At 32.0% G+C, this 16,623-nt stretch overlaps 1 protein-coding gene across 1 annotated transcript; it reads right to left on the bottom strand.

Annotated features, from left to right (window-relative positions):
• Positions 1-1,579: 1,579 nt before the first annotated feature.
• Positions 1,580-15,897, bottom strand: LOC129906668 (carcinine transporter). Its single transcript, XM_055982535.1, has 8 exons — positions 15,503-15,897; positions 15,196-15,420; positions 6,753-6,926; positions 6,300-6,558; positions 5,848-6,214; positions 2,245-2,686; positions 2,016-2,194; positions 1,580-1,956 (listed from the first exon to the last, which is right to left on the bottom strand). The coding sequence occupies exons 1-8, from the start codon at positions 15,560-15,562 to the stop codon at positions 1,698-1,700; spliced, it is 1,965 nt and encodes a 654-aa protein (XP_055838510.1). The 5' UTR covers positions 15,563-15,897; the 3' UTR covers positions 1,580-1,697.
• Between the last annotated feature and the right edge of the window lie 726 nt (positions 15,898-16,623).

The raw sequence follows: 16,623 nt of genomic DNA, 5'->3' as shown, positions 1-16,623 counted from the left end.
ACTGTCGATTTATTCATTCAGACTTATTACCTTGAATTTGGCATACTTTTTTCACATTTTTAGCAAATTCTTTTTTTTGATTTTTTTCCACTAGTCGCCGCACTGTGCGTCGGTTTCCCCTTTCTATCGACCTATATTTTTAGTCGGTCTCTTGTCCTCTTGATCAGAATGGAAATATATGAGAGTGCGTACACTAGAACGATAAAGTATCGGTCGATGAAAAAAATCGTTTCGCTAATCTTATTTAGTCGGCAGACTATACTTTAATGTATTTACTTGCTCTGAAGGGAAAGTATTGGTTTCGTGTAAAAACAAAATTCGAAATTTTAATCAAAAACCAACATGGAGGGGTCGAATTTCTTACAATTTTGACTATTTGACCATACATCAGCTATGTCAACTATAACATTGAACCTAATGTATGGTCCAATAGTCAAAATTGTAAGAAATTCGACGAATATTAAAAAAAAAAAAATATTTGGTGCACACATTTTGCATTGAATTTGTTTTTATTTTTTTTTTTCAGTACAGAAAATTTTTTATTTGCAATAATTTTTTTTTTTTCAATGCAAAATATTTTTACTTGCAGTAAAATTTTTATTTTCAATGCAAATATTTTTCAGTTCCAATAACATTTTTTTAATGCAAAATATTTTAAGTTTAAATAAATATTTTTTTTTAATGCAAATTTTTTTCAATTTGTAATGGAAAACAAATGCATTAAAAAAATGATTTTTACAAACCTTGTTTGTATAAAGTCTATACGTTCTTAAGGTAACGCAAAAAAAAGTAAGAAAAATCTGTTCCCTGGTAACGACGGTATATGGTTTATGTACAAAAAATCTATGTTGCAATTTTATAAATGTTGAGTTTTATAATTAAAATCATATGCAACATCTGCAGCGATACTTATGGCATTGTAGAATATTTTAAAACAATAAGAGCCGTTATTGTAGATACTATTTGTAATGAAATTGCAAGCGAGTTCATCCAAACATTTAGAATTTAGCTTGCTTGAACTTTTTTTTTCTTTTTTGCCATGAGAAATTAACCAAACTCCATTCATCTTTCTCCTTAAAAAAGTGCTGTGCAACACTCTGAACAATTGTTGTGTGTTGCTGGCAAGAGGGTGAAATTGGGTCTAAGACAATGCAAAACACGCGAGATGAAAGGGCATTTACTTTGGCTAGCCGGAACAAGAAATTGTTTTTGATGGCCTTATAAGTCCTTTTCGAATGTTAAAAAATGTTTTGTCTCACACAAAAAACTCTATGCGTCTTCTTGTCTTGCAAAAGCAGAACTTCTTTTATCTTCTTCTTTGATGGCATTTTTAAATTTATGCAGGAACTTTGGTGTACGAGTAGTATCCACGGGTAATATTGACATCAGTTCCGTTCTGGAACTCGAATGTTCCAAATACATACTCTGAAACGTTTAATTATGAAAAAGATGTCGTTTTGATACAATTGATTTAAAAACCCATCGCTTTTCTTTGAATAAAATAAAACAAAAACTAAGTTTTAAAAAATATTTAATACATTTTTTTAAACTAAATAAACAAAAAAAAATTAAAGCTTACCTAAATACAGTTTAAATTATTGAAATACTGACGCAAAACTTAGCCAAAAACAAAACAAACAAACATCAACCATCAATAATATCGTTCAAAATCTATCCTCATTGATTTGCTTTATTAGTCAAAACCAATACGTTAACTGAATACTCCCATCATGTGACTTTTGTGTGTCCATTACGCTCATTTGACGAACAATCCGTTTCATTGATGATCTCCTTGGCCGAATATTATCTAGAGGTGTGCGCTCCGATAGTCCAATGTCAGTTGAACGGCCTGGTAAATCACTCACATCACTGTTTTCGTTCAAATTTAGAGCAACATCGGATGCATTGGATGTTATGTCCAGATTTTCATATGAAGCTTGCTGGGATGGTGGACCTCTGTAAAAAAAAACAATTAATAGAGTTTTTAAAGAAGAAAAGAATATTTAAAAACCCACTTCATTGGCAGACAATGTAAGCAATCATGCATTGTCCATTCTTTGCCGAATTCTTCACCTTCTTCTAAAGTATTTGGAAGACGACTATTTAAGGTTTCGGGAAGTCTCAAACTTGTTAGTCCACCCAACATCGACACGAACCCCATAATTACCAATGGCAATTTAAGATTTTCTTTACCCTAAATTAAAGATATTTTAAATTGGTTTTCATAAAAATATTTTTTTTTACCAAATACGTCACAAAAGGAATAACAATAAGTCCTAATCCTCCAATATAACTTGATGCTCCAATACCAATACCTCGCACTTGAGTTGGATACAACTCACCAGCAAATGGATAGATAATAAGAAATGAAGCAGACAGCATTGCTTTTGATACTAAAAATAATACTAAAGTTTCAGTGACAGCATCATCTGGAATGAGGACTGTAATGACACAGAAAACACCGCCCAATATCATTGATAAACTTAAAGGCCATCGACGACCCCATTTGTCCATTAGAACCCAGCAACAGAGATAGCTTGGAATCTCGACAACAGCTGATAGTAGAAAACTCAAGTATTGATTGCTGCCAAGAGATGGCCCATAGTAGCTGAGACCCAAGTAAACTGTCTCATTGGCAAACCAACTCAGAGTTATGAGGATTGTTTTCAAACGCATGTTGGGAGTCCTAAATTAAAGAAAATATAAATTATTTCAAAATATTTATCTAATTTGTAAAAAAAAAATTAAATTTGCAATTAGCAGTCAACCCTGTGTTTACAATGCTCCTGAAATAAGCTGACAACAGCCATGTTTTAACGGAGTATGTACATAGGTAAGTAGGTAAATAGAAAAGGATACGTCTTGTGGCTACAAATATGTTGCAAAGTAGATTAGTTAAAAAGGCGGTTGTTAGAAATTAAATTCGGTGATCCAATTTGAACTGGAATTAAGTGAATGCATGAAACTCTATTCCTTGTTCAAAGTTGTTTTAAAAAGCTTTTACAAGTAACCTTGTCATCGTTTAGGCAAGAGCAGAACGTTGAAGAGGAGAAATCAGTTCAACACAATTTCGAAAATATATGTTATGAAGAGTGCGCATGCGCAACTTTGAAGCATTGGGGGTCACAAGGACTTGGAATAAACAAGCATTATTTTTAGTCTTGAAGCCATTACTATCAATAGTAGTTTCGACGAGGTCTCTAGTTACAAAATCACTTTCCCATTCTCTCCTGGATGGAAATTAAAATCAATCGACCGAGAGGAAGGCAAAAGATTGCTACGGTGGAAGGAACTAATAACTTCACCTCTAGTGAAAAATAATTTCACTTTTTTCTGGTGAAGCTAATTCCCACTGAATGTAAGAACCAACTCCACTTTTTTGTGGGAACGAAATTTACATTTCTGTGAAGTTATTAACCGCGGAAGGTGGGAAATAATTTCACTTCTTAATACATTACGAGCAGGGGCGAACGCAGGGGGGGTTTTAGGGGTTGAACCCCCCCCCCTCGAATTTTTTTGTTTTAAAGAAAAAAAAACATTAATTTGCTGCTGAAATTCCGAAACTTTCTGTTTCAAAGAAAGAAAAAAATATTAATTTGCTGCTGAAATACCCAAACTTTAGGACTTATAAAGTAGATACATATTATGTTATAATTTCGCTATGTGAATGTGGATTGATTGGTTGGTCCTGGATGAAAAAAAATGAAAACTGATGGATTCAAGCCATTTTTTACTAACAAAATACAGGTGTATCTATGTATATGGTTTGACTAACAATTTTTTGCTTTATGTAGAATCTAAGTGATTTTTTTTACAAAAAATGGAATGCGACCTTAGCTTTTGCGTGAATGTATGGGAGAAATTGGGATACATAGTTATATGTATATTACAATTTTTCTATGCCACAATTCGTTCTCGAGATATTTAGATTATTACTCAGACCCCTCTTCAATGCTCCATCCAAACTAAGCTGACGTCACAACTTTTTTCATATTTTTTCCCATTAACTGAATTACTTTATGAAGAATGATTTCGAAGCACATATATTGCTCATTAGATGAAATTACAATTGGTAGTACACTATCGCAAAACAAAGGAACCGGGACAATTATGAAGGCGGTCCGGAATAGTATTTTCTTCGGTAGGTCTATGTTCCGTTTTTCGTTTAGTCGTTCTGGTAGTGAAGTCCCATGTCAACCCCATACTACCTTAAGGCCCCGCTCGCACTAGTTCTAAATTTGTTGGCAACAGTCACTTTGCTTTTAAAGAGACGATATATGTTCCCTGAAAAACATATTCAGAGCCTTATTGTGAGTTTCGCGTGAACAAGATTCCACCCAGAAAAATTAAATTTCACTTTTTTTCTATTGTGATTTGCAGGCGACAAGTTGTTCGCGTCCGGATTTCGTATTTTCGAATTTTGAACTTATTTTTCAGTTAATATGTGAGGTAACCAGGGGCCCCTTTCGCAAGAGCGAGTTCCTCTGTGTATACGAACAAAGTGTAAATTGCCTTGCGAATAAGGCAACAGACAAACTCACGGAAAAAAAACTCACACTTGAGGAATTGGGCCCAGCTCACTTAAATTTTGGTAAAAAAAAACAAAAAAAAACTCAGAAGAGCTGGGGTCGAATTACGGCATACGTTCGTTAACGGATGGTTGCTATGTGTCCCTATCATTTTCTAATAATTAAATAGAGACAGAAATATTCAAAACGTTAACGTATGATCGTAATCGTGTGCCATAATTCGACCCCTGATTTAAAATACAAAAAAAGTGGTTAGTTAATATTTTGAATATATGAGTTCACAGTTCACAGGCCTTTGTAAAAAAAATACAAATACATTTTTTCACATTTCGGCCATTCCATTTGTTATGACATTTTCACGCTTATTATTCAGTTTATCTCGGTGAAGAAGCAATATTTTTTCTTGAAACTTGGTGGGTCTTAAGGGCTCATGATAAAATTGAAATTCTAGAAGTTTCAAGAGAAACTAATTCAAAATAGCTAAGCTAAATTATTAACAGACAAAAATGGTAACGGAGAAGACTTGTACGCGTCTTCTCCGTTACCGCTTTATCTGTGAATAATTTTGCCACGTTTAATTAGTTTTTCGTAAAACTTCTAGAACATCAACTTAATCATGCGACCTTAAGACCTACCAAGTTTCAAGAAAAAAGATTGCTTCTTTAACGAGATAAACTGAAAACAAGTTCTCCGTTACTTTGGAATGGCTGATTTTCGAAAAAAATCCAAGGGGTACCCCTTGCCAAAAAAAAATATATTTCTAAAAATTTCTTTCAAATCCATCGAGTGACACATCAAAAGAAAGGTCTCCTTAAGCTCTATTCACAATTACCGACGAGATCCCTAAGCTTCAGAGCTAGGATTCTTTTAATTTGAAGGGTAAATGGACTGATTCACTTAAACAGTATGCAATGTCATTTAAGAAAGAACGCTATAATGCCTAAATCCATATTTTCTAGGGAGCTTGTCAGACTCTGATTCATTGAAGATTGCATCAAAGCTCACAGGTTAAAGTGACTGACTCTACAGTCTACAGGTTGGCACTTCTGCTGCCGACAATGCGACAAGTAGCTATCCGACAATAAGAAAGACTACAAGTCTTGGATATGATTTTAAAAGACCACATGTAATCGAGCAATAAATAGAGAACTTGGATAGGCTTAAAGTTGAATAGGTTTAAGGTAGAAAATCTAACCCTATGTTTGAAGTTCGGACTTATCAAAATAGATATAATCGATTGTATAGATAACACTTTATTGAATCAAATAACGTGTTTTGGTCACTTTTGACTGAATAGAATAACATTTTCTAGACTTACCTGCAAAGATCAAAAACTCCAACATTCTTTTGTTTCTTTTTTGTTTTGAACTTCTCACGTAATATTCGTGCTTCTAGCTTAGTTTTGAAGGCTTGTGGGAATTGTTTTTGATTCACCCGCGCCATCTCTTGCAAAATTGTCAAAGCTTCTTCCAATCTCCCACGCATCAAAAGCCACCTCGGAGATTCTGGCATCACAAATAAATACAAGAAATATGCTAAAAATGGCATTGAAGTATAATAAGATAGCTTAACCCAATCCCGGATCATATAAGTAACACCAGCTAACATCATAATGCCACACGTATAAAACGTACACGTCATGACCGTCACAAATGATCTATAATTCGGTCCCACTAGCTCCAGGGCTGAAACATTATAGAAAACATTGCAAATAAATTTTAAAACAATATTTCACAATTGATCACGAATCTGTTGTATTATTGTACTCACATATAATAAATGGAATCTGGTACACAGCTGGAATAGTGAGTCCAACTATTACCCGACTAAATGCCCACATCCAGAAATCTGTGCTTATCGATGTGATCAATGAGCCCAAGAGCATTGTGCCAAGACATGTGAAATAGGATAGTCTTCGTCCGGCTCTGTCATTGAGCAGGCCAAACAAATAGACTCCAACTGGTCCACCAGTGTTCAAGGCCGCCAGACCAATTGTCGGATAGATATCTTGGTCGCATACTAAATCGAACTAAACAAGATGTACATTTCCGTTGCTTGTCGGAATGAAAATGATGATGGTTTTCATGTTTTAGTATTTTTTTTTTTTTTTTCAATGAACTGAAAGATGCTGATGAAGAAAGGTGTTATAATATTTGTCTAGCTCTAGCGAGGAGGAATGTGGATTAAATGAGATATTCAATATTTTTCGAACACATTACATACATCTATGACAATTGAAGATGTTACAGTTGTCAAATTATATTCATAGCCTTCGAGGCATTTTTCAACTGACCAAGAAGGATCTGGAGCTAGACTGCTTACATTAACTCCTTTGAGTAGATCATACCAGTTCACAGAGTAGCGAGTGCATTTGCTGAATGCTTTGACTCCTTCATCCTGAAATTATTTATTAATAAACAAAAATTAAGTAAGACAAAGTTCTAAAAAAAATCATACAAAATAGTATTCAGTTTTGAAAATCTGAGAAAGGATTTTTCTTTTTTCATTAAAAATAGAACTTTTCTTATAATCCAGTCAAATAAGGGTTTCACCTCGGAATGAATGGTAATAGAATTTTTTTTTTGCTAAATACCTTCGTTTTGCCATTCTATAACATACCTCAAAAGTCTAGTAAAATCTCATGTCCGCAAGTCGCGATTTTCAAGGTCCGAGCGCGAAATGGAGATTTTCCAAATTAACAATAATAGACAATGGTATTATATAGAGATAGACATATGATACATGACTTCGAGGTATTTTTTAATGCTGATGCCAAAAAATCTAAAATCAAGACAATCTGACGTCTCTAAAAAGTTATACTTGTTTTTCATCTGTCAACCCATATTATTATAACAGTTGCAAACTTACTACCGAAAAACCTTTAAAAATTATGGTAGAGGAACCAAATTTTGCATGACGGTTTTCATATCCATTATCATTAAGAATCAAAACAATGCAATGAAAAAAACATATAAATCTATGAACAAATTGTATTTTTTGAGAAAGAGGACATTTTAGGATATGCACTAAAAAACATCCTGGTACAATCTTGGAATTAGTGCTAATAGGCAGGGGCGTACACTCCCTTGGGGCAAGCGGGGCGACGCCCCGGGGCCCCCGACCGACCTCAGGGCCCCCTTTAAAGACAATGCAGAGAAGGAAACTGTTAGCATAATTGAGTTACGAAGTAAATTAAAATGTATTTGAATCACTTCGGATACAAGGGAGACAAATTATGTCATTCAGTGTAATGTATAATGTAGCCACATAATATATATTGATTTGATGAAAAGGTTACCCTAGGGGCTCCAAAAGGAAATAAACTGCTTTTTTAAAAGAAAAATTATAATTTTATCTTAGGGCACCAAAAAATATTACTTGAAAAATCTTTGCAACCACAAATAATACATTAGGGGCCCCAAAAAAGCAAAAAACAACTTCAAGCCAGGGCCCTGCAGGGACCCCAAATGCCTTTACTTCAGTACTTAAAAAAAATTAAGTTAAAAAAAAAAATGTTTTTTTTTGCCCCAACATAAATACATCAGGGCACAAACTAAAAACATTACGTTATTGGTGGCATTCCGAATATTACATCAGAACAGAAGCTTCAATACCTATTCATTCTTGGCTCCAAAAAAATTATATTATATTTTAGGGGCCTCTAAGCACTTAATTTTGATAATTTTGAGGCCCCAAAAATTATTTTTCAGGGGCCCCAAAAGAAATAAACTATGTTTGATGATGGAAAATCAAATGTGTACACATTACTTTAGAACAGAGGCCCCAAGAACTATCAATTCTAAGCTAAAAAAAATTTATTTTAGGGGTCTCTTAATATTTAATTTTAATTTTTCAGGGGCCCCAAAATAAAAAAAAATATGTCTGATGATGGAAACTCAAATATGTATTTATTACTTCAAACATTTTTATTTTAGGGGCCGCTAAATATTTAATTTTTAGGGCCCCAAAATAAATTTTTCAGGGGCCCAACAATAAAACAAAATTATGTTTGATGATGGAAAATCAAATATGTACATGTACATTAGGATGTGTCACTTTTGTATAGAAAAATAAAAGTACCCTAATTTTCAAATTTAATAGTGGTCAAAAGTTGTATTAGAGTCTGAAATTTAATAATTATGTGAAAAAAATTATAATATCGTTCGTCTTTGGCTCGCTCAAATCGGTTGAAGTTGTTATTAAACTTGACTTATTATCTTGTAGCTTCTTTACTAAGTGTTCAATTCCAACAAATATAAGCTTAAAAGTTTTTTCTTGGAATTATCTTTCACGTGAAATCCTAAAAATATTAAATATATATTTTTTGTATCCAAACGGTGCAGATTTGTATCCAATCGGTGCTGATTTCTTCCTATATTTTGAGCGAGCCAAAGATATTAATTAAAATGAAAACTGTAAACGCAGGATTTAATTTTGATAAGCAATGCAACTTTTAAAAGCTATTACACTTGAAAATTCCATACTTTTGCATTTTGATACACCCTAATGTACATATTACTTCAGAACAGAGGCCCCAAGAACTATCAATTCTAAGCTAAAAAAAAATTATTTTAGGGGTCTCTAAATATTTCATTTTAGGCAAAGTGCATTACGAACATATTAAAACATTAAAATAAACCTAAAAATATATAAGCCATACAAAAAAAATGTATGGCGTATACGTAATTTTTTTTGTATCTAAAGGGCCCCCAAATATGAAAGGGGCCCCAAAATTGAGTCTTGCCCCGGGGCCCCGACGACTCAACGTACGCCACTGCTAATAGGCTAATTTTTTTGTTTGGATATATAACTTATGTCAAAAATCTAAAAAAATCTCATGTCCGCAAGTTCTAATTTTGCAGGTTAAACCAAGTTACGTGCAGTTTTAAAAAAATTAATAAGAAATGTTTAAATTTTTATATGTATAGGTACCAACATAAGCGACATGATTTAAATTTAAAGGTATTTTTTAACACTTATTCCAAAAAAAAACTCACAAACAAGTCAACCTGACGCATCCCTGAAAAGTAATGTACCTTATTCATGTTGATCTGACACAAATATCTGAAGTGGAGTTTTTCAATTTTTTAAAATTTGCACCTTATTTTCAAACCAGTAAAATTAGGACTTGCGGACATGAGATTTTTTTAGATTTTTGACTTAAGTTATAGAATATCCAAACAAAAAAATTAGCCTATTAGCACTAATTCCAAGATTGTACCAGGATGTTTATAAGTGCATATCCCAAAATTTCCCATTTTCTCAAAAAATACCATTTTGTCATAATATATTAATGCTTTTGGCATTGCATTGTTTTGATTCTTAATGTATATATGAAAACCGTCATGCAAAATTTGGTTCCTCTACCATAACTTTTAAAGGTTTTTCGGTAGTAAGTTTGCAACTGTTATAACTTATAATAATATGGGTTGACAGATGAAAAACAGGTATAACTCTTTTTTAGAGACGTCAGATTGTCTTGATTTTAGATTTTTTGGCATCAGCATTAAAAAATACCTCGAAGTCTTGTATCATATGTCTATATAATACCATTGTCTATTATTGCTAATTTTGAAAATCTCCATTTCGCGCTTGGACCTTGAAAATCGCGACTTGCGTACATGAGATTTTACTAGACTTTTGAGGTATGTTATAGAATGCCAAAACGAAGGTATTGAGCAAAAAAATTTTCCAATTAAAATGATTAGACTAAATTAACACAAATTCACATTCAGAATATAAACAGAGATGCTCTGACATTTCCCCTAAGCCTGGAGACATCAATCTTGACAATGCGAACAATAAAACTCAAGATATAAGCTGTTTAATCGGCTTTGTTTTGGAGACTTTTCTTTTTTTTTTTTTTTTTTTTTTAATTCAGAACTCTCCAAAATGGAGCCGATTTGAATAGTTTAAAAGTCTTATATCTTGAGTTCTATTTGTAATGTAGCGTCGTCGTCAAAATTGATAGCTAAATCTAAGATCTGACACCTTTTTGTTATGAATTTAGCCCAATTTCTAGCTTATATGCTGTTTTGAAAATGAAAATTCTATTTTAACGCCCATTCTTTCCGCCATTTTGGAGCCGCCAATTTGAATAAAAAAAAGCTTTTTGGCAGCTTTTTCTTATTCTCCATACTATTATCATTCAGTGTACCAAATTTCATAACTTTTCGTCTAGAAATGGCCGTATAAATGAATATTGACGCCAAAAACGACCAATGGGACCACTGTGCGACTAGGCGAGAGCGAGACCAGATTTTTTCTTGGTTATTTAAATCGTAAGCCATTTGGTAATGTTACGTTTCTATACAAGAATCAAAAAAAAAAAAAAAAACCATTTAAAACAAGTAATTATAAAAACAGATTTTATATTTTTTTTCTTACACTACTTCTTGTGAAATTCCTTAAAAATATTTTTCTTCAATTTTCCCCTAATTTTTTTTTCAGAATAAAGTTCCACTTACTATAAGAGCAAATACGTGCGACCGCTCGCTCTAACGATTTTGAATTTTTTTCTCTTTGTACCAAATACGTTTGGTCGTCAAAACTGAAAGCGTTGTTTAGCAATACAAAAAGAATATTTTGTGTGTTTTTTTGTATGTATTTGTTTTTAAGATAAAACTTAAATTACACTGGTCAACAAGGTTTTTGCCACAAGAACCAAAATATACTTTTCTAATACTTTTTGGGGTGCTGAATCCGAATCTGAAGACAGAAAAGTTTGATTGACCTTCGTTTTTTAAATATTACCGTTAGAAAATGTCAAAAAAACGTAATTTTGGCTGTTTTCGAGGTTATGTTTTTATGTGGAGTAATTCATTATGAATAAATTTGTAACGTTGCCTATAAGAGCTAGTTTTATTCTTTCAAAAAATGTTTAAATCTTTCCAATATCTCTTTTATTGACCGAGATATTTAAAATTTAAATAGCGGTCTTTGAATCAGAAACAACACTGACCAACCAAATTAAACTTTTTTTGCCACAAGAATCAAAATATACTTTTCTAAAGGTTTTTGGGTTGCCGAACTCGAATCCACAATCAGAAAAATTCTATTAGCCTTCGTTCTTGAAATATTACCGTTATAAAATGCAAAAAAAAGGGTTTTTTTTAAAACGGTAATATTTAAAAAACGGAGGCCAATCAAATTTTTCTGACTTCAGATTCGGATTCAGCACCCCAAAAACTACTAGAAAAGTAAATTTTGGTTCTTGTGGCAAAAAAAGTTAAATTTTGTTGACCAGTGTTATTTTTTTACGAATGTTCACAAAAAAAATTTAACATTTTAAGCACATATTAGTAGGTATAACAGAAAGTACGTGCAACCAAGCAGGGTTCCCAGGTTGAGGGGAAAATCACCATTTTTGCCGATTTTCTTAAACGAAAGGGATAAAATAGGGGACGGGGATAAAAAAAGGGGAAAAAATATCTAAAAGGGGAAAATCTTAACTTACAAAAACAATTATACTTACAAAAACATTAAACACAATCTTTGAACAATGTAATATATTTAAATAAAACTCAATTTCGAAATAAACTATCGTATTCCACGCTAAGTGGATTTTTGAATTCCTCAGCTCTATTAAAGAATAGGTGCTTTAATTTTGTATTCACTCCTCAAAATACTTAATATTACCTACATTAATTACATTTTATTTTTTTTTTTTTTGGTATATCAGTTTTGAGCCTTCTGCAGTGCTGCCATTTCGAAATTTAAAAAAACATGATAAAAAAATGATTTCACTTCAAAAAACATGATTTATAAAAAAAAAAACAAAATTTGAAAGAAAATGAACCTCTAGGTTGTTTTATTCCCACTAGATGGGAAAATATGATTCCGCTACCATTACTTTTAAGGGTTTTTCGGTAGTAAGTTAGCAACTGTTATAATAATATGGGTTGACAGATGAAAAACAGGTATAAATTTTTTCAGAGACGTCAGATTGATTTTAGATTTTTTGGAATCAGCATTAAAAAATACCTTGAAATCATGTATCATATGTGTATATAATACCATCGTCTTTTTTGCTAATTTTGAAAACCTCCATTTCGGGCTTTGATCTTGAAAATCGCGACTTGCGGACATGAGATTTTTCTAGACTTTTGAGGTATGTTATATAATGCCAAAACGAAGGTTTTGAGCAGAAAAAATTTCTATTAGCATTCATTCCGAGGTTAAACCCTTATTTGACCCTTATTTGACTGGAAAACAAATTATTTCGAGTTCATTTTAGAAAATAGTATTAATAAAGTATCAAAGGTATAACTACACAGGGTACTTTTTGCAAAAATTCTTAAAGTGAAAATTTTAAAACTCATTTTTTAATGCAGAATTCTTAAATCTTGACTTCAAAACGTTTATAGTTTTTTTCGGGAAAAATTGCTTTTTGTAGGAAAAAACAATTATTTGCTTTTGTAATTTTCCCACTTTTTTCAAAAGGTGGCCATTGTAGTTATAACTTAAATTACAAAAATGGCTGGAAAAAAACTTGAAAATATAAATAAGTTTATAATTTGTAATCATTTAAGGTTAATTTCATATATACATACTTCATGTAGGTATTGAATAACTTTTTAAAAATAACAGTTCACCTAGTGAAAAAGATTGTTGGTTTACAAAAAGATTATAAAGATTTTTCTCTTGGATTGAAAAAAAAACATGATTTTGGGCACGAAAACATTAAAACATGATTTTAGTTCAAAAAACATGAAAATCATGCTAAATCATGATTTCTGGCAGCCCTGGCCTTCTGCGCTGCGGCAGCCCCAAAAAAGACTAATAAATTGTTACGACACATCGTGGTCGAAGAAGCCTGCCTTATACTATGTTTCCACCGACCGTAAATCCGGGATTTAGCTAAGTAGATTTAGAACAAATCTCGAGATTTATTTTAAACCTACTTAGCTAAATCTCGGATTTACGGTAGGATTTTTCCTACCGTAAATCCGAGGTACATAGGTACATTTAAGATTTATATGTACCTACATCATAAAGTTTTTATTTTTATGAATAAATTAAATACAAAATTAATATTTTTTTAAAAAAGTTTTTAAATACCTACTTGCATTTTTTTCTTCATGAAAAAAAGGGGATTTTTTTACGAAAAAGGGGAAACAAAAACGTTTTGGTGTTAAAAAAGGGGATTTTTATTTTTAAAACCTGGGAACCCTGCAACCAAGTTTGTGTTGCACTTATGCACTGGCAAAATGGTGGACCTCGATGTTGAAATATTTCAGTTTATGAAGGGAAAATATCCCACTGACTGACCCACTTGTCCTAAAACAGTATTGAAAAAAACACTCGATTTCGAAAAAATTGACAATACATATTCGAAAAACAAAATTTGAGAAACCATTCAGATTACAGAGATATAGAAAAATTTATTATCTTAAACGTTTTTTCTGAGGAACTAGGACTATACTAAGTTCTAAGATCAGTAAAGACTAAAAAATTCAGGTATGTATTTTTGACATTTAATGTATTTTTTACAGTGATGAGTTTGAAACTTTTGTTTTCGAAAAAAAATTATATGAAAACGTTTTGAAGGTCACTTTTAAAGTTAAGGCATTTTCTAGGCAGCTTCAAAAGTGCCTTTTTTCATAGCCCAAGTATAGTCTTTAAACTTCTGTTTTTTTTTTTTTTTTGGTACAGAAGTTAGGGGAGTTGTAAATAAAGACATAATGCCAAAGTAACTAGTCCCCTTTATACAAGACAATTATTGGAAATTGGTCATAATCTTAAGTTTACCTCATTAGTAGGTGCATACTATTTTTAAATATTTTTCAAAACTAAAAACCCGAAATTGGACATAGAACAATTCCTATACAAGTACGTTGTTTCCTTAAATAAAAAATGGACTTAGGACAAAATATGAAGGGACTTAAAACAATCAATAATACTCGGGCTCATTTTCAAAAGGCTACTTTCCTGTTTTTATTGTTCTATGTCCCATTAAATTATATTATCTGCGTAATGAAATTTTTTGACAAAAACGGTTTTCAAATTCGGAAAGAGCACCCTCGAATTAGTAAAACTGCATCATTAACTCATTTTCGGTAAAAAGTAGATTTAGAACAATTTTGCTTTACGCCGACGACTTGTCAAAAGCAGGGTCGAACAAAATTTAAAAAAAAATAACTAGAGCTTCCGCGCTAGGTTTGACAGGATTCCGCTAGCCAAGTCCATCCATGAGTAAACTGCTCTTAATTAGTAAATACAAAAATTACTGGCTACTGGCTCTAAGGTTCGATTGTAGTGATATGCCAATTATTTTCATCCTGAGATATGTATGTATGTATATTGTTTGAGACTTCATAGCTTGGCATTATATACAGCATTTATTTTCCGTTTAATAAGGTTTATTTTGGTGTGTAATATTCCAATAGAAAACGCCATTCGAAACATTGTTAATCCCGATTTATGCAATTAAAATTATCGTATTTGTTTTAAAAGTACTTATGTTTCTTCAAACCTCTTATCTAAAACAGAAATAATAAGAATCCACTTAAAAAAACTTAGACATTTTCAACTTAACACTTTCCTGATAAAAAAAAATAAAATGAAACACTTCTAACAATCGATATCGTCTGAGAAGCTGCACTAACATGGCTTCATATTGCAAAATAAAATGCAATCCAATCTAAAAAATCACAAATTTTCTTACCACAATCTGGGGTATTGCCAAAAATTTTCTTTGCTCCAAAGGGAGATCCAACAATTCCGGAACCTTGCACCAATAATCATCCGGTGCATCGGACATAAATAGTTGATTGAAGGCACAAAATCCACAAGGAATGCATGCTGGTAGACATATTCCGAAAACAAGAAGCTTTTGATATTTTCCAAATTCTCCAATTGCTGGCAAGAAATCATCTAGATCAAAGGGTTCCTATGGAAGAGGATTTAAATCCTTTTTTAGTTTTTTTTTTGTTGCAAATCCAGTATATAGAAAATTTATTATAATTTTTTACGTCATCGTTTTCCGCACAATCCGAATCGTCCGTTTCACAGTGAAGACCGTTGTCTTGCATCGCGACGGATCACAGTGACAACACTTGCTCCACGCAATGTTTTGAACCAACTACTACTTTTGTGGTGGGCTAAGGTTAAGTGAATAAATGAAACCTTTCAGGTGTTGCATTGGAACATAGACTTTAGAAGCAGCTGGAGGGTTATGTATTTTTGTTGGTATTAGAAGGGGTGGTGCATAGTTTCAACCCCTTTTTTTTCTTTTGCCCATTGATAAATTTTATGCTAGCTAAGTTGTAAATCTAAGGATTGGACTACATTCCATTGTGATGCGTTACCTACTCAAGGTAAGAAAGTGAGTCATTGTTAGGAATCCATAATATCTAGTGTGCCTGTACAATTTATGCGTGAGATATAAATCTTATAACTTTAAACGAGCTAAAATTGTTTATACAGGGTGTCCCACAGTCACCGCCCCAAACGAAAACCATGGATTCCTGAGGTCATTTTAAGTCGAAAAACTTAAGAGGTAATTTTCTCGTTTTCGTCCCGTTTTCGAGTTACCACGGTTTTTATGATTTTTGTTCTCTTTTCCCTTATCTAGCTTTATCTTTGCCAAACTACGTTTGATTTGAAAAATTTTTTTTACAACCAATCAAGAATTTATTACAGTTTTAGTTTGTCTCAAAACTTTTTTTTCTGCGGACAACCGTTTCTCCACAATTTTGCATCAAACACAATTTTCTTCGTTTTTTAAGTTGTTTTTTACACTTTCATATCATTTAAGTCAAAAAAACACGTTAATGAGTATTAATTTTTTATGCTTTTTATTAAAGCCCAGTTTATTTTCATAAAAAAAAAATAAGTTTTATTTCATAAAAAAGGCTACTGAAAGTAATTAAAAAAAAATAAACAAACTGAGTGAATTAAAAAAAAATAATTTTTAAATAAAAAATTAATTTAAATGAACTAAAACTTTTTCTGAGCTGTTGTGGTTAAGAAAAGAACAAATAAATAAAGCTCAGAAAAAGTTTTAATTCATTTAAATAAATTTTTTATTTAAAAATTATTTTTTTTTTTAATTAACTCAGTTTGTTTATTTTTTTTAATTAATTTCAATAGC

This window comes from Episyrphus balteatus, chromosome 1 (genome assembly GCF_945859705.1).
Source record: "Episyrphus balteatus chromosome 1, idEpiBalt1.1, whole genome shotgun sequence".
In the NCBI taxonomy this organism is placed as follows: Eukaryota; Metazoa; Arthropoda; class Insecta; order Diptera; family Syrphidae; genus Episyrphus; species Episyrphus balteatus.
The sequence above is the reverse complement of the archived record's forward strand: the minus strand, read 5'-3'. Positions and strand labels throughout refer to the sequence as shown.

Bases quoted from the DNA above. Each gene is read 5' to 3' on its own strand.
- LOC129906668 (XM_055982535.1), bottom strand. From the start codon at position 15,562: ATGCAAGACAACGGTCTTCACTGTGAAACGGACGATTCGGATTGTGCG. The intron at 6,927-15,195 runs GTAAGAAAATTT...AAATAATTTCAG, and splicing joins TGGCAATACCCCAGATTGTG to GATGAAGGAGTCAAAGCATT. The intron at 1,957-2,015 runs GTGGGTTTTTAA...TTTTTTTTACAG, and splicing joins TTACATTGTCTGCCAATGAA to AGGTCCACCATCCCAGCAAG.